This window comes from Vidua chalybeata, chromosome 13, assembly GCF_026979565.1.
Source record: "Vidua chalybeata isolate OUT-0048 chromosome 13, bVidCha1 merged haplotype, whole genome shotgun sequence".
NCBI classification, from domain to species: Eukaryota; Metazoa; Chordata; class Aves; order Passeriformes; family Viduidae; genus Vidua; species Vidua chalybeata.
Window position 1 is genome coordinate 12,995,810 of NC_071542.1, and position 18,098 is coordinate 13,013,907.

General features: G+C 52.6%; 1 protein-coding gene and 1 long non-coding RNA gene across 2 annotated transcripts in view; one reads left to right on the plus strand and one right to left on the minus strand.

Moving 5' to 3' along the window:
• LOC128794778 (collagen alpha-1(III) chain-like) overlaps window positions 1-18,098 on the minus strand; it is a 41,039-nt gene that overhangs the window by 20,997 nt on the left and 1,944 nt on the right. The window contains exon 4 of the mRNA XM_053954981.1: window positions 4,468-4,537. Within this exon, the coding sequence (XP_053810956.1) occupies window positions 4,468-4,537 (70 nt within the window). The remainder of the gene's footprint in view (window positions 1-4,467; window positions 4,538-18,098) is intronic.
• Window positions 14,963-16,022, plus strand: LOC128794721 (uncharacterized). Its single transcript, XR_008433241.1, has 2 exons — window positions 14,963-15,707; window positions 15,827-16,022. It is a non-coding gene; the product is annotated as an uncharacterized LOC128794721 (long non-coding RNA).

Below are 18,098 nucleotides of genomic sequence, written 5' to 3' on the forward strand. Positions count from 1 at the left end.
GTGGCCACAGAGGCGGCTGTGCCCTTGCCATAGCTTTACCATTGGACACGAGCGGGCTGATCCCCACACAGGCAACCGCCTGCCTCACTGCGTCCCAGCGAGTTCTGAAGGCTGCCAGGCACTGGACTGGCCCTGGAAGACACGGCCTGGACAGACAGAGCATTCCGAGAGCTACAAGGCAAGATGTCACCTGACCAGCCATCAGAGAGTGAGTTATAGATAAATTATGCCTTTCCCCTGGACAAAACAGAATAAATCCCAAATCAAAACTGCAGCAATATCAGTAAAGAAGACACGAGCTTCCTAAACCTTAATTTAACACAAATTTAAAACAAGGTCAGTTATAAAATGCATGGTTACACAGACGACACAGATAAAGCTACAGATACATTTCTCACTCCATGGGAGCTTTACTGTGGACACGTCAGTGCTGCTCAGTTCTCCAAATGAGCAACACCAAATACCAACCAAGGAACCCTCATCTCTGGTCTCGGGCTGCCCTCAGGACAAGACCAGCAATTACTGACACTAAAGCAGTATTTGGGAAGCATTTAATGTGTCTTTAGCTATGATGGGACTACTTCAGACGGTGCAATAGGCACACAACGCACATTGAAAATTCGGCTTCTGCTCCAGTACTCTGTGGAGAACCAGAGGGTGATTGCAACCACATGCAGGCAGGGCCATGTTATACATCTCAGCTAGACAGTGAAACATAAGGGATGGCAGGCTAGCTGCTCCGCTCCAGGGTTGTCTACACGGAAAACCACACCATTATAATGACAGCACTATAGGTCAACTGCTGCTGCTCCTCGCCACGCTGGTGCACATCTTCACTCTTTAAACTGGCTTTCTCCAGTTTAGCTTAAACTGCTTTCAGCGTGACATCACTGGTATACAGGAGAGTCCTGCCTTCTGCTAAAGTAAATACCCACGGAGGTTGTATGAGTACAGCTCCTTGCTTCAAAATCCGCCCCCCAACCGTACGTCTGTAGCTAGACCTGCCCTTCGGCTAACCTTTCTGTACTCCGCACACTCCTGGGCTGTTCACAGTGCCCGTGAAACACTATTACACCCTGCTTCCCTTGGGTGCTAATCCTGCTTGTCAACCCAAAGGCAGAAGCAGACGGTGGCTTGGCATTTTGATTACGTTGTGATCTGTTTGAACCTTCCAGATTCTTTTGATGTCTGTGCAAATTTGAAAGGGGGAGCCTTCATCCCCCACAATGAAACTCTGCTATTGCATGGTGAACCATCTCGGGACTCCTATGTCCATAGCCATTGCTAGATTTGAAGTGGGGAGGGGAGTTGCAGCTCCTCCAGGAAGAGTCTGAATTTCAGACTAACCAGTTCTGGCCCTGAGCAGAGAACACTACAGGGACAGCGTGTTGCTCTTCAAACAAATGCATGCGCAGGGGAGTATGCGCATGCACAGAGACACCAGCTTTATACAAATAGATGCATTCATAGGAAAATGCAAATAGCATCCTCTTCCATCCCAGGCTCCCTTCGAGCTCCTGACATCCCAAGGTTTCAGAGGAGTACAACGGAGCCTCAGATCAAACATTAGCCCTGCGGGGGTTCCCTCAGGGAAGCAGCCATGCACTGGGGTCTTTTCCCCGCTTCCATGTGAGGTTTCCCGACCCGGCCTTCCGTGGGTGCTCAGTTCTGACACGCGTACGACACGCGCGCGCGCATGCAGAGCCTTGCTAAAAGGTGCTCTGGGAATTGAGCTCCACTTCCTCTTTCTCCTGAATCAATTGTCATAAACCAGCTTTTGTTTTATTTTTAACAAAGCGACAGAAATAATCTCCACACACAGCCCTTGACACTCCCACGGCCCTGTCCTTTAACAGGACGAGGTATCTAGGGCCCCCGAGGACATGGGCACAGGGAGACAGCAGGGTAGGAAAGACCAGGAGAGGCTACTTTCTGGGTGCACAGAAATCCTCTGCTCCTCTCTTGAGCCCATTGCTTGGCAGGCAGAGAGGTGGTGGGATGGGAAGGTAGGCAAGGCACTTCCAACCTCTCCAACCCAATCTCCAGCTGTTCCCTTCATCCCCTACCCACTTTCATCCTGCATTTTACCTTGCACTTTGTTCCTCTTGCTCTTTGGTGCCAGCAAGAGGTGACTCAATGCAGCACCATTGCAGCAATCATTGGGCTGATGTGCAACCTGTGACAGCCCAAGCTCTGCCTGCCTGTGGCAAACCCCTGTCTCCAGCATGGCCAAGGACTCATCTCTCCTCCTCCTCCTCCCATCCCTCATACCCAGGTTCGGGACTCAGACACATATGGAGACATTTCTTGATGAAACCTATCAGTGGGTGAGTGGCAGCTGAGCAGGTACTGAGCAAGACGTGGGGCCAGACAGCAGCCAGGGGGGAAGGCAGCGGGTGGAGGGAACGTGCCTCGGGAGGAATACTCACAAAGGGCTGCTTTCATTAATAAAACATTCCCCCCTCGGTTGCCTTTTGATTTGGGTGTAAGAATTAACCCCATCTGCCCAACAGCACGCTACCTACCAAGTCATCTCTGCTGAGGAAGGCTGTCTGACGTGTCTGCTCAACTGCCTCGCTTCCCACTGCCTGCGCTCCCTGGCAGCTCAGACCCCTCCAAACAGCTCACCAGCCTCGCTGGGTCTGCCCTATGGAAGAGATCTTCTTCCCACAACATAGATTAGACCCAGTGGAAATAGGCTTAGTGAAAATACCATTTCACTATTAATGCCACCCCTCCACGAGCCCCCCCCCCCACAACCCCCCCGCCAGCTTCACACTCTCTCACACCCAGAAAGATTATAACAAATCCTGGTCACCTTTTGCCCCTGCTAACTACTGCTCCAGTCTTTGCACTGCATGCCTTCAACCACGAGTAGAGAGCTGGGCACAGAGAGTACTTATATATATACACACACATCTATCTAGTCAGCACTGGAGGTGTTCAGCTGCACAACACACATCTCCCTGCACAGCATCTCGCCTTGTCACAACACCCCAACCCATCCCTCTCTGCTGTAATTGCAGCGCCTGGTCCTTGGGCATCAGCAGAAAGTTGCAGCAAATCCTACGTTGGTTAAAGCACAGTCTGTCCATTCAAAATTGGTGGGGGGTTGCTTTTAAATCACTGAGACATTTCTATTCCCTTTCTGTTTAAAGGAAAACCAAGATGCAGAGATGCCTTCGAACCGACAGCCCCTTCATTTTTCCAGAGGTGTGTTTTAATGAGTGACTCGCCTTCCAAAAAGGGGCCGGCAAAGGGGAAGGACGGCAGATTCTCCACACAAATTCAATAGCTGGTAGGTTGCCATGGGCTAAAGCATTTCTTTGCACACATGAAGGGAAGGGACTCCAGAGCACTAAGGGTTTTGCCTCCCATGAGTTATAGCTCTACCCTTCAAGAGCGGAATAAATGCTTTATCCCATTGCAGCCTGTGATGTATTCTACATAGATGGATTGATTTCCCCTATTGTTCTTAATAAATCCTGGTGCATGAAGAAACTCACTGCACAGCCATTTTTCCTGCCTTGTTCTAACTTGCAGGAGTGATAAGGGTCAGATGTGACTGCAGTGGGAAGCAAAGGCCGTACGTGAGGCAGTGCTTTGCGGGATGCAGTGGGTGTGCTTGCAGGGGCTTGGTGGGTGCAGGCAACTAACTCCCTTTTCCCTGTTTATTCCCCCTTTGAGTGGAGGTGAGGAAAAGGGGAACTGGCTGGGTACTGCAGCACTGGCGTGGTGCTGACAGGAGCAGCTACTGCCAAGCTGAGCCTGCACTAGCCTCCCAGATCTGCACAGGGAAAGGCAAGGCTCTGGCCCTCTCTGACTTGAGCTCTCAATTGTGAGAGATAAATACATATATTGTGCTGTCTGATAAATGCAGGGCTGAGCACTGCACCACTGTAGAGCCTTCCTAAGCACACCCAGCTCTCCATCTTGCGCTGCCCATCAGACCTGTCCCTGTCCATGTCCCAGCTGAGAGGAGTCCACACCACCAACACAGAGGCTCCTCTGGTTTTTCATTTGTTTGGGTTTTTTTAAAATCAAAATGCCAAACCAACCCCCTCTCAATGACTCCCAACAGCACAACTCACACCCCCAGATTGTTGTTAAAAGGTTCTCTCCCTCCCTACCATCTTTTCTACTCACAAGGTTGACACCCACCCTCTTTTACTGCTACAGGAGGGTGTTTGCTGGACACAGTTTTGCTGGTGTCCAGCAAGGAGGCACTGCTAGGCTCCAAGAAGCAGGTGGCTCTGCACAATCCTGCCTTGGCCACCTGCCTCCAGCTCCATCCAGGCTCCCTGGATTATCACTGCTGGTCTTCTCTAGCAGCAGCTAACAACTGGCCCCGTTTCAAAAGCCTGGCTGGGAATTTGGCTGTGGGAGAGAGGGAGGGATCAGGTAAAAGAGCTGGTCTCCCACACATGAGTTGAACTCAATCCTTCAGCAAGACTTCCAGGGACTCACCTCTCCTTGCTCAGGTGGAGACGTCCCAGCCCTTCCCAAGGCATCCCACTCCACGAACTCTCAGTCATGTCTGATTAAGGAAAAGAGAATTTGTCTCAATTAGAAAGAGGTTCCCATATGCATGGATGGATGTCAAGCAATTACCACATGTCACTCACGTTTGGAAAAGAGACCTTAAATTTGGGGCCGTGCAAACTTGCACACACAATTGCAAGTGAGTTACAGACCCTGGCATGCTCCAGAGCATACGTTGTTCGGATGCTTTCAAGCCCATCCCTCGGCTGAAACACACCCAGCCACGTAAAATACAGCCAGACACGACCCCGTTCTCTAACAAGGAAATAAAGCCGAGTGGACCTGCATTGCCAGACCCCAGACAGCAACACTGTCTCTTTAATTTTCTCCCTGGCTATCTCATCCTTTGCACAAACTCTTTCCTCCCCGTGGCTTCTTCCAGCCTGGTGGGCAAAGTGGGAAAACATCATTAGGGAGGAAAAATAATTTAGTTTGTTAATCAGTATCCAGTGGTGGGAAACAAGAAAGACAGAGAGCTGGGCTGGCGGTTAGGGCTTAGGAAGGGCCAGCACAAAGCCCACCATTCATGACATCTGGGGCTGGGATTCTCATTGAATTAAACAGACACAAAGAGCAGAGGCATTTCATGCTCTCTTCACAAGAATTATCATATCTCCCTGGCACTAGGAAACCTTCAGCATGGGAGAGAGGGGGAGAGAGAGAGAGAGAGAGAGAGAGAGGGGAAAGCGGGCAGGCTGGGTAGAAATATGGGGCAGGGTAGAAGAGGCTTTGTTCCAGGGTTGGATTTATGGATGGGATGCGGCGCGTTGCTTTGCAGGGAGAGACAGGGCCCTGGCGCGCTGGGTCTAATAAGAATCAGCAAATGTGAAACAGGGGGCCCCTGTGTACCATGAAGCAGGGAAACCCACGTTTGACAAGCCAACAGAATAACCGCTCGCGTCTCAAGGCTGTGGAAGGATGCTGACGTTCCTACGAGATGTGTCGTCTTGTGTGTGTGTCAGCGAGGAGGGGGAGAAGGGGAGAGGCGAGGAGTATAAACAAGAGACCAGGCAGCATCGTTCAGTCATGAAAATTAATTAGCTGATGTGCAAACCATGGCTGCCTCTTCCTACTGCCCTGCAAGCATTCCCCATAAAGCTATGGTGTGTGCAGAGCCTGTGACTGGGAATGACAGGGGCAGATTAGGCAGCTCCTTGGGACACAAGCCTGGCAGCAAGAAACCCACAGCCCATGCAGAAAAGGTGAGGAGGGGATGATCAGTGTCCTTGGGGAAGGGGCAGAGCCCAGGGACCAGAAGAAAGAGAAAAGGGAGAGACTGGGCACCAAGCTGAGACCAGGAATCATGTTGCTGCAGCAGCATAAATTGGGGTGGATCTCAAAACCCAGCCATTAAAAAAAAACAGGGACTGGTGGGCAGCAAAACCACTTAGGGTTTAGATCACAAAATCTCTGGGGCAGGACCTGTCATCTCCTGCAGGCTCACACCATGGAGGCCTGTCCTACTTGGTCTCTGGGCATTACCAGAAGATCTACTTTAAATACTAATTGCTCCATGATCAAGACCTGCAAGCTGCTGGGAGGCTCCCAACAGCATTACCTGTGGGAAGAGGGGATAGATCTCTGACCTCACATCCCCAGGGTAATTTGACCCCATGCACTAGTGCCACAAGCAAATATTACTACCCAGTGATGAAGATGAGCAGTTCCTGACCAACTTCACATATCTGATCCCCAAGCTTTCAGATCCTACTATAATATCAAGCTTATTCTTTGGCTAGAACAACCACAGAATAATGAGGGTGACAGGGAAAATGGAAAAAAAACAGGGAATGAAGGGATGCAGAAAGTGATCGGCAGGGAAAAAATAGAGAAGACTCTTTGACATGGAATGTGCACAGTGAACACAACGTGCTGGAAACAAAGGGATGCAGGAAGAGAGGAGAGGCTGGGATGGGCATCTCGGCAGACATGTAGGTAAAAGTTGAAAAGGAAGCACTAATTAGCACCCAGACCATCACTTTCCATTAATAGCTTGTCACCGTTTCCTTGATGTTGCTGAGAGCAGGGAAGTTGGTATGTGTGATGCTTACCTGTCTCTATCTCATTAACAGAAGTGAGGGTGAGAACAGATGTTTATTGCCTGCATTCAGATAGACAGGCCCTTTGCTGAACTGAGAGGCAGGAGAGAGGGGGAAAGTTATGAAAGAGATGCTCATGAAACACAAGCCAAAACCAAACAATGGAAACCCAAACGCAGGACACTTAGGTACCTGTGCCGATCCAGAAACAGCCCCAGGCAGGTATCAGGTTCCAGGAATTCTGGAAACACAAAACTGCTCAGTCAAATAATTATAACCCAGGGCAAATACACTGCCAGCTGGGGGAGAGTGCTCTGGTATTGGCACAAGGTATGTGCAAGGGGCTGTGACTGCATTATACCTGGGAAAGTAAAACAAAGGGCTGCTTACTTTCCAGACTGATTTGCTCAAGGTGTCCACTCCACTCAAAAACAGACAGCCAAGCATCTTACTGAGAGCCAGAATGAAGATACCCACCAGTAAACAAAGGAAAAAAAGAAAACAAAAAAGTCGTATTTCAGGCAAAGATAAATGTGCTTTGCATATAATCACCGTTGGAGTAATTCTTCCAGCAGCTAAAAAGGAGATTATCCTTCCTATGTAAAACAAAAAGGCCTCTCCTTTCCCTCCAACATGTGGAATGGCTCCTGACAGTGACATGGGAAAGAGGGAGTGTGCAAGGCAAAGCAAGACAAGGCAAGGACACCAATCAGCAAGTACCTGCAAGCTGGTAGCACATGTCTGCTGGTGTGATGACGGGAGTGTGCGTGTGTGTGCGCACATTCCTTGGGACACCCTCGCTTCCACCAGCACAAAAATTCACTATGCAAGCCAAAGGTTCCTCTGGAGCAGAAGCCCAAACCTCCTTAGGAGGGATCGAGGGAAAACCAAAGGCAAAGAAAACATCAAGGCAGGGACTGAAGGAACAAAGGCTTCCCCCCTCTCAGCTTGGAGATGTCTTCTTGGCCATTTAGCTGAGATCAAGTGTAGGCTCTGTTGACTCCCCCACCTATTCAAACGAACACTTTCAATAGTCTGATAGGTCTTTTCTGCTCTACAGCTTCTCTACCCCTGTGTTTGACATCCCCAGCCAATGCAGTTAATGCCACATGCAGAAATACTGCCCTGAAGAGCCCTCGCTTAGATTGTGTGGTCAAGCACTTCAAAGTTAGGAAGTGTCCAATTTATGGCTGTCCATGCAACCTTAATTCCACCTCGCTGTGCAGCCACTCTGGACAGGAAAAGAGGGAGTGAGCTAAAAATAGGCTGTGACCGTGTCGTCAGCCTCGTAAGGGCATGGGCAGGGAGAGGCTGAATTAACGTCTCATGGTCAAAATGAAATCAGGTACCCCCCAACTTGGCAGCGCTTGCTTTGGTGCCTTCAACCATGTACATTTTTAATATACAGAAATCACGTGCATTCTAAACATACAGAAAAATGCATTATTTATAGCTAATAAATAATAGATTGTTTATATAAGCAAAAAGAAAAACAATTGTAGGCAAGTGTAACAAATTCCCCTTCCTCCACCCCGCACCCATCCTTGCTTCATCCTGTGCGGGCAGAGAGATTTCAAGCCCCAAGCCTCGGCACAGATTTCTGCCACTATGAAATACAGGACTAATGTTATCTGGCAGCGGCAGAAGGCTGCTCTCCCGGGGCCAGCAGAGAAGGGGACTGCTGGGGCTGGCAGTGCCCAGGCCAATGCACCCACATACCCTTCAATTTTTCCTCCTGGACATGCAGGAGTTTTCTTCTAGGAGATGGGTCTGTGCTGGAAGGATATGACCTAAAGGTGGAAAGGGGTGATGGAGCTGGCTGTGAACACCCTCCCACCTTCCCTGGCTGGTCCAGAGCTCTGCAATAAAGTGGTGGGAGTCCATGGTTTCACCCTGCTCCTAATCTGTTATTATTATTCCAAGGAAACAATAAATTTTAATTCTTTTCCCCCCCAAGAGGCAAGCGAAGGGAAATCGTGATTCTGAACAATTCATAATTCAGCTAAACCTGAAAGGAATTTAAGGGACAAAGAACAGGCATTTCTCGACTCGAAGAGCTTCCCCCAGACGAATTTCAAGGGCCCACAGCAAACAATGGGAGTGTCAGAGGTTCTCAAAAAGAAAAAAAAAGTTCAAGAATCTTTACAATAAAAAGTGTTAGGCAACACAGAGGTCAGAGCCAGCTCCTCCTATAATAAATAGCACGACTACCCTACATTAACTATAGGAGACATTTTAATGCAGTGCCTCAGCTTCGTGCTAATTATACTTTTTCACCATATTTTGAACCTAAGAAAAAATGTCATCAGTTAATTATAACAGATGAGGGAGTGTGAAGACTTCCTCAATAAATAATGCCTTGATATCTCATATCCAACAAGCTGCGTGCTCTGCTCTGAAGGTGCCCAGAAATATGTCCTCTCAGGAAATATATCAAGAGCTGATGGTCCCATAAGCTGGCTTTGTTTCCAAGCCTTGATTTTCAGCCCAATAATTAAGTGATTTTTATGGATTGGGGAGAGTAAAGGTCGTGGGACTGCTGGAATGGTGCCAGAGAGAGCCAATGTTTAAAAATAAATAAATTCCTAAATCAAAATTAGATAAAACAGACCTCAACAAATTCCCCCCATGGCTGCGCAGGTGAGCACACAGATGCAATTTGGTTTCTGGACCCACGTCCCATACTTCCTGCATTCGTGGCATCTCCATGGGAGTCTGGCATGCACTGAAAAAGCCTGGTTTAATGAGACCAGGCCACAGCTGCCAGCATGCCACCAGGAGCCAGCCACCGCTGTCCACCTACCCCGAGGAGGAGGAAGGGCACCGTGCCCCTGCTGCTGTGCCACCCTGGGCACTGCCCCCGGCTGCACCCATCCCTGCCGAGGCTGCCGGGCATCCAGGTCCTTACGAGGTTCCTCAACTAAACCATCTTTCTTTCAGCTCCCTTCTCCACCTAGCACCCCTCACTTCCCCCTCTGAAGAGCTGGGATTTGGCGTGGGAAAGATGTCTTTGGGCTTTTCACAAATCCAGTATCCCCTTGAACCAAAACCAATTAGCCTGGCCCAAGGTCCTGCCATTGAAGGACTGTCCCTTCTTTTCAAACCCCCGCGGGCTCAATTGCTCTAAGGAGCCTGGATGTGAATGAGCAAAGCCCGCTTAAAGTGGTACTTAAGGCCAGACCAGGGTGAAGGAAAAGAGAAAGCCTCTATAGGAACAGCAAGCTGAGTTTCCAAGACACAGCTAACTGCCGGAGATTGTGTTCTTTCGCTCCCCCCATTTTCTTTTTTTTACCCCCACTCCTCAGCTTTCCAGGCAAACGCTCCTAACCAAACCTGGGCCCCTGAATAAATATTAGAAAACATGAAAGCCAGAACATTGTCCTGACTCTTTGCGGATGCCCGTCTGTGGGAAGTGTGATGGCCCAGCCTTGTATGCAAGCTCTGGTCACAAACATGTGCACTCAGAGGGACAGAGGGATGGTGAGAAGCCCAAGATGATGTTTTTCCAGTTTGGGTGCTGGCAAACAGCTTTCCAAGGTGACCAGGCTTGTGGGCACGAAACACCAAAATCTCCAACCTGGACAGAGCAACTCCCTGTACCGTGTGTTGGGGAAGCCAGCATGGGCAGCCACATGTCCATCTTATGCTGGTGGCCCCTGGTGACACCCAGAGAGCGCAGGGCGATTGAGGGGCTGCAATGTGGCAGCAGCAGTGTCAGGGTGACACACAGTACCCACACCATGTGCCTGGCACCTCAGTGCTGGTGCCAAATCAGCACCTTCCCTCCACCCAGACACACGAGTGTTTCCAGCAGGCAGCCGTGATCCCTCCTGGTGGACAAGCAGCACCAATCCATGGCCACAGGTTGGATGGACTCTCCAAGCTCCTCGGCTCTGCCCTTTCTCCGGCGGCACAGACAAAGCCGGGGCAGAGCAGCAGGTAAAGGGAGGCTCTGCCCGTTTGCATCAAGGGTGCAGGGAAGGCATGGGAGCCAAGAGAGACAAAAGAAATGGCTGAGCCCAGCCTCAAGAGTGGAACTCGCCATTGCCAGGCAGTTCCACAAAAATGCCCATTGATGTGATTTCATCCATAACCAAGTGTGCACGGTCACACAGCCTGGCTTCCAGGGGAGCTCCTTCGAAGAGCAGGGCCCGAACAGCCCCTTCACCTGACCCCAAGCCCTGGTGAGTTTGTCTTCCCCAGGTATTTGGTATAAACCCCCTTTATCTCATGCACCAAACCAAACCCACTGCATGGCGGACAAGTTTTAGGAAAAGGTGGGAATCCTGAGCTGGAGCACACAATCTCCCAGAGCATCACTTCCTTGAGGTGAAACCCGCAAACTGTATTTTCCATTCATCCCCCAATGGCACATGCTGATTCTTCTGTTTCTGTCTCCCTCTGCCCATCCCCAGCTCTGCCTGAAGAACAAAGACATCACAACCCAGCTCCAGGAACCTCACCCATGTTTGGTCTATGCTGCATCCTATTGCTCCATCAGGAGAGTCCCACTGAGAAGAGAAAGAACCAGGAATGCCGGGACATGGACTCTCATCTCAGCACTCCCGAAAAAGATGCCTTCCCTTCTGGGTTTTGCCTACGCAGGGGCAAAGACCCATCCAAACCAACAGCCACCCTAACAGGGCAAAAAGCAAAGCCACAAAGGGAACTGCGTCCAGCCAAAATCCATCCCTGGCCCAAGGACAGACCCTTCGGGACCTCCCTTCCAATATGGCACTTCAAAAGAAAAAGACAGAAAGCAGAGACCTGTCGGTGGGCTGCCAGGGACTCTCTAGATGCAGCGGGTATGCCACAAGCAGAGATTTGCTGGGGGGCTTCATCCACTGCTTCACCCCCGACCCACACATGCATGAGCTGGGGATTTTCATCCCGCTGTCCTCCATCACTCACTGCCACATCCCTTGTTAATTGAGAAGGTGCTGCCTTCACACCTCCTCAAGACACCCATAGGTTCATGCCAGCAATGGGGGCAAGAATGAAGCATTTAAAGCAGCAGAAAAAATTCAACCGCAATTTCTCTCTCCTGGACATTAAAGGCCAAATCGCTCAGTCCCTGTCTCAGTCCCCTTCAGGGGAACTGCTCTGGGGTAAGTGTACCAAGTACATGGCCTGAAAAAAATACCTGAAAAATCAGTTCAGGAGAGGTGATTTTGTGGAGGAAAAAAAATAGTAGAAGTCAAGAGTGGTTTCTGACCAGCTGATTGAATAGCAAGGTGAAAAAGCTTGCATCAATCTTTTGTAAGAGTTCTCATGTAGACACGGATTTCCACACTTCCATTTTATTTCATAAAATTATATATTTATATATATATGTATTTATATATATACACACAAAGACATTTATTATATGTGTGTATATTTTTTTTCCTCAGATCCTCTTTTTATATTTTCACCTTTTGCAATTACAAAAGCCAGGGACAGAAATACCTCCTGGGTTCTGCCAGTGCAGAACACTCCCACCAAAGAGATTTTCTCTAACATGCTGGTTGAATGATTCCTCCTGAATTACATTCATTAGGAATTTGAATGTTTCTTTCCTCCATCCCCCATCAAATCATTACTCCGGAATAAATGCATTCATCAAGCACCTTGCTCAGTTCCCTCCTGCTTTGTTCAGTCTAGTTTTAAAGCATCTCCACTGAAACCGTTTGCACCTGACTCAATGCTGGCGCACCAAAGGGGGAAAAAATAAATAGGAGAAGAATTGAGCGCCACTCACAATATTGTGAAAATAATTGGAAAATTATTTCTTAAAAATAGCCAACATAATAAAGGAGGGAAAGGACTACATTCCTTCCTCCCCACCTCCGATCTCTTCCACAATTTCTGGGATTGCATCAAGTATACATATTCCAGATGGGCTGGAGAGAAGGAGGTTGGTTCTTAATGACACGTCTTTCGCTGCCTTTGGAATGAATGATTCATTCGGATCTTGCCGAGACTCGGTGCCACAGTTGAGTTACATTTCTAGAAAATCCGTATCTTTAATTCTGGCGCTGCGTGTGGGACCCAGCAAATCATGGAATTACTGCTGTAACTTCGGATTAGTAACGCTTTCTAAATGATAGTCTAATTCCAGGCCTTCATGCTTTTCAGCGTTCACACTCACACAGCCTTTTCCCTGGGAGGCTTCCTGCGGAATTAGTGCTGGCGTCTTCGTCTTTCTCTGCCCTTTTTAATTTCTCCAATGACTTCTCATTAGAATATATAATAACAGCTCCTCAGAACTTTTCTTTCTCCCGGTATAGCCAAATTCAGGCTGAGATCCTTTTTCCTTACTGTGGTTATGGCGGTGCTTTGCTGGCCCTGGAAGGGTGCACAGGCAGATTTAGCTTTGCGGGCCTACGTGGCATCTGACGCCATTACCCCGTGCAAGGGAAGGTGGAAAACCTGCCTGCAAGGTGCGGGGGGCTCCCACCTCGTGCTGCCCCCGCTGGGCACGGGCGGCTCGGCCCTGCGGTGCTCCCCTCTCCCTCGGCAAGGGATGCCCACTGCGGAGAATGGGGCAGGGTACCCGCGCTCCACCTCGCCGAGTAGTGGGAACGCGGCAGCGTCTTTCCCAGCCCTCCCCATCTCCCGCAGCATCTCCTGGGGGGCAGAGAACCAGCTAAGAGCCCACTCGCAACCCCTGCCACAGGAAGGTTTCTCTCTGCAGCCTTCCCAGAGCTGTCACGACCCGTGTGGGTTGGCGGCAGCGCGGGGATCATCCCTGCGGGATGCGAGCGGCCAGCGCCCGGCGAGGGGCTGGTGGCGATGCTCCCAGGCTGCCCCAGGGTGCCGGGGGGCCCGGGAGACCCCGGACCCGGCCAGGGGCTCTCGCCCCACACCAGCTGGGAAAACGTGCCGGGGAGGCTCGGCGGAGAGCACGGTGCTTTGTGTCGCCATGGGAACGGAATGCAGATGTGCCAATTGCTTTTCTTTTCTTTTCTTTCTTTCTTTTTCCACCTTTTTTTTTTTTTTTTTTTTTTTTTTTTTTTATTTGCCAGACATTGTAATACATATTATGTTTCAACTTCTGGGGCTTTCAGCGGAGGTGAGGGAGGCTTTGTGCCTTGCCAAACGCTCGGCTCCCAAAGGGAGCTCTCTCAGGGCCGGGCGGCTGCATGCTGGAGGGGTGCACCCAGCAGCGGGACCCCTTTCCTAGGCATCCCCCCGCCGCTACGAACAAAAGCAACAGCCACCACGCAAAAAAGTGATCACATTCTCACCAACTTGACCTTCCAAAGGGAGGCCAGGATCAAATCCAAAGCCGAAAAAATAGAGCAGGAGAGAGAGAGAGAGACAGAGAAGGAAAGATATCCAAAAGCTGGGGAGTTTCGTGGTGTGACCCGTAGGCTGGGACGGGGGGGAAGGTTTATTTGGGGATGGTGCTCGCTCTCTCCATCCTCCCAGAGCCGCAACACCCCCCAGCCTAGGAGTGAATTTCGAGTGCGTTTAACCGATAATTAAACCTCGGATTTATTCGGCAAAGGAAGAATTGGCGCAGGGCTCGCCTCCCTGTCCCCATCCCTCCCCCGTGCTGCCGCGGAGTCCCGGGCTGCCCGGAGCGGCCCGACGGGGAGGTCGCGGACCCGCAGCCCTTACCTGGAGCCCCCAGGGCGGCGAGTCGGGCCGTCTCTGCACTGCCGGTCCTGGTGCGGCCGCTTCCCCTGGGCGAGCAGGTCTGGAAGTCATTTCTACTTTCGGTTATCTAGCTTTATGATGGCTCCACAACACTCATACAGCTAGATAACCAAAGACAGAAACATCCCTCCGTCGGGGATGCCGGCCATCCGTCCATCCGTCCGTCCGCTCCAAGGTGCGGGCACGGCCGGGGCAGGGCGGCCAGGAGCTGCCACCGGGAACCACACACACATAAAAAAAAATTAAAAAGAAAAAAAAATTAAAAGAAAAAAAAAGAAAAGAAAAAAAAAAGAAAAGAGAGAGAGAGAAAAAAGATAAATATGAAGCGGAGAAGACGAGCCGGGGCAGAGCCACGGGCGCACGGCGGGCTGCCGCGGGGGCTCGGAGCCGAACCGCGCCGTACCGAGACAGGTCGGACTGTGCCGAGCTGAGCCGAGCCGAGCTGAGCCAGGCCGGGCCGGGCAGCGAGGGCTGGGCTAGGCTGGGCTGCGGGGGCCGATGCTCGGCGCTCGGCGCCCAGCCCGCCGGCCCGGCCCGGCGAGCGGCACTCGCGCTCCCGCCCCGCTGCCCAACTTCTACTCCCCTCGCATGGTAATCGCCCCCTTTGGGAAGTGACGTCGCGCCGCGCCCAGCCAATCCCCGACCCCTCATTTAAATCAGCGCCCCCTTTCCCGCGCTTTCCAGCCCGGGATGGGCTTTGCAGCGGGCCGGGCCGGGACGGGGCGGGCCGGCACGGCTGGGCTCGGCACGGGCGGCACCGGCCCCTCCGCCGCACCCCGCCACCGGCCGCCTCCTCCCGCCCTGCCCTGGCCTGTGCTGGGGGCTGCGCCGCGGCTCGCTCACCTCCCCTACCCCCTGCCCGCTTCCTCCCGCCCCGACGTGCCCCCGCGGCACCTCCGCTGGGCTGGGGGAGAGGCGAGCAGCACCCCTGCATAGCCCTGCACCTCCAACTAACCTCTCTTTCCCCCTCCTCGGCACTCCCCTCTCTCCTTTTCGCCCCTTTCCCTTTCCCCTCTCTTCCCCTCGCCCTTTTCTCTCTCCCCTTCACTCTCTCCCTTTCCCTGGCCTTTCCTTTCTCCTCACCTTTTCCCTTTCCATCCATTTTCTTTTCGTATTCCCGACTCCTTCTCCCATTTTTCCCTCTCCTCGCCATGCACCCCCACCACCCCCCATGCAGCGTACCTCTCTAACACCTTCTCCTCCCCCAACAATCCCTTCCCGTCCGGCCTCCGCACCTGGGGGCAGCCCGAAAGACCCTTTCTCCGCAGCCAGACGCGGGGCCCGCCCGTCCCGAGACATGCCCCGGGGACGCACCCGCGATCCCCCACACATCCTCTGCTCCCCATTTCCCCACACTTTTCATTATTTCCCCTCCAGCTTCTGCTATTTCCTGCACAGGTTCTTAACGCGATGTGCGTGTAGCGGCGAATCCGGCACATACAAATAATAACAGCAGCAATAATCAGACTAAAATGCCAGGAGGTAAATATGATTATCTGAGGTGCTTAACTGACCTACTCCTCACACAAAAAAAAAAAAAAAAAAAAAATTAGAATTGTAATCCCTCGCCGCTTCTGAACATTTCCTTTTTTAAATTCCAGACGAAGGTAAAATGTGACCTGCTACAAAACGAAGCGATCTCGGCGGGAGCAGCCGCGGCAGAGCGCTGCCTGCCGGTCCCGCCGCCTCCGGCTCCCGGCGAGCTCCGCTCGGATTATATATTTCTCCCTCTCTTCGCCCTCCCCCTCCCCGCCATTCCCTTAAAAAAAAATTTAAAATTAAATAAATAAAATCTACGAGCTCAATCAGGCTAAAAGCTAAAGGACGAGGGCTGCCAGCCCTTTGCGAGCCGGCGCTGCTCCCGGCGCCCAGGCGAGCCCGGCCGCCGCTGCTTGGCTCGCGGGAACTGCGCGTTCCCTCCCGCCGCCTGCCTAACGAGAAACGGGCCCGGCTCTGCTCTGGCCGCCCCGACGGGGCTGGAGAAGGAGGAGAGAAATAATTTCTCTGTCCCCAGCCCCTCGATGCCTTCCCTGCGGCCCGGAGCGGCCCGGGAGGGGACTTGGCCGGCGTTTATTTTAATCTATACTGGAGACGGAGGGGGGAAAAAATTGCCATGAATGGGATCTCCTTAATTTTACGGCCTTGGATTTTCTCCTAATTTATCGGTTTCGCTGTTAGGGTGGTCGCTGCTAGAATGCTGGCGGCTGGGGCGGGGGAAGTCGCCCGCCCGCCCCGCTGCCTCGGAGGGCAGCCCGGGGGTACGGGGACGGTGGCACCGAGCGGGTACGAAGGGCTCGCCTTGCCCGGGGACCGGCCTCGCTTTACCCCCACGGGGGAGGCCCCGTTACTCACCGCGGGGCCCCGGTGGCGGGGAGAAGCTTGGCGCGCCGCCGACAGCTTTCCCCACTCCCGGGGCCGTTTCGGCGGCGATGCGGCCCCGTTCCAGCCCCGTTGTCCCTGCGGCAGCGGCGAGGGGGCCCAGACGGGCAGCGCCAGTCCTGCTAAGCCGCAGCTCTGCCCGGCTGCCGCCGTGCGAGATCTCCCGCCCGCCGTGCCGAGCCCCCGGGCCGCCGTGTCGCTCAGGCGAGGATGCTGCGGGTAAACCACCGCGCCTCGCCGGGCTTCTCGGGGCTGGAGACGAGATTCCCTCTCTCTGCCGGTCAAAGGAGGTGATTTTCTTGGCAGAAATATATATTACATTATTTTTCTTCCCTGCTCCTTTTCGGCAATGTTTTGCTCTGCTCGGAGCTCTCGCCTTGACACTCTCTCTCCGTATAGACAGAGCCCCAGTACGTGGGAGAGCTCACCATGAGCTCGGGCTATTTTTGTTTGTTTTTAGGCTTGGGTATTGTGGGATTTTTTTTTTTTTTTTTTTAATTCTGGTTATTTTGGGGTGGCTTTTTTTTTTTTTTTTTTTTTTTTTTTTTTTTTTTTTTTTTTTGTGGCGGGTAGGGGTTGTTTGGGCTTTCTTTTTGGCGCGATTTTAGCAGGATGCGTACAAAATGGCTCCTTGGCACAGCGCAAAGCACTATCGAGAAGCCTGGGGAGGGATCGGCGGGGCTGCCCTGGCTCCGGAGCTCCGATGGCATCACCCGGAGCCAGCTCGCGTCCTCCTGCCCTGGGCCGCCCACGGGGGCCGCGGGACTCTCCTTCATCTGCACGAGAGAAAAGCACCCACGGCGGCGGGCGGCCCGACGGGACGGGGAGGGACGGTGGCGCCGGCGTGGCTCTGGCCATGGTGCTGCACCGGCCCCGGCCCGGCGGACCTTCCGCCCCACCCGCGGGCAGGACGGCCCCGCTGCCTCCTCGGGTGACCCCGGCGCCAGGCAAGGCGGGCGGCCCCGCTGGCCGCACCTCGGAAGAGCCCGGTCACCAGGCCGCCCCTGAATTATTTAACGTGATCGCCCAGGAACGAGTCCGCTGCCTTCCCCTCTTCTACGTCCTGCACGTCTGACGTCACTTTTCTTTAATTAGGATAAGTTATTTTTAGCCAACCTGGAGTAACCCCCCACGCCTCGCAGCCTCGAGCTGCATCTTCTCCTAATTGTTTTTTTAGGATGGTTTTTCTTTTTTTTTATCTTTTTTTTGGCGGGGGGGGGTGTGTGTTTGCTTTTCCCCTCACCATCGGGGCTTGGCAAAGAAGCGGCAGCTCCCGACGGGCGTGAAGGAAACGCGTCGCTTTGTTTAGTAATTAAAAGCCGCCTCTGAGCAAGCCCCGGCGCCGAAAAGGGAAAGCGGCTGCGTCTCACCCCCAGCTCCTCTTTTCTCTCCGGCCGTCGGGGCCGGGACCCAGGTGGGGACCGCCCCAGACCTTCCTCGCTTGGCGGGGCGAGGTGCTGCCCGGCCGGGGGCCGGGGGTGGAGGCACGTCGAA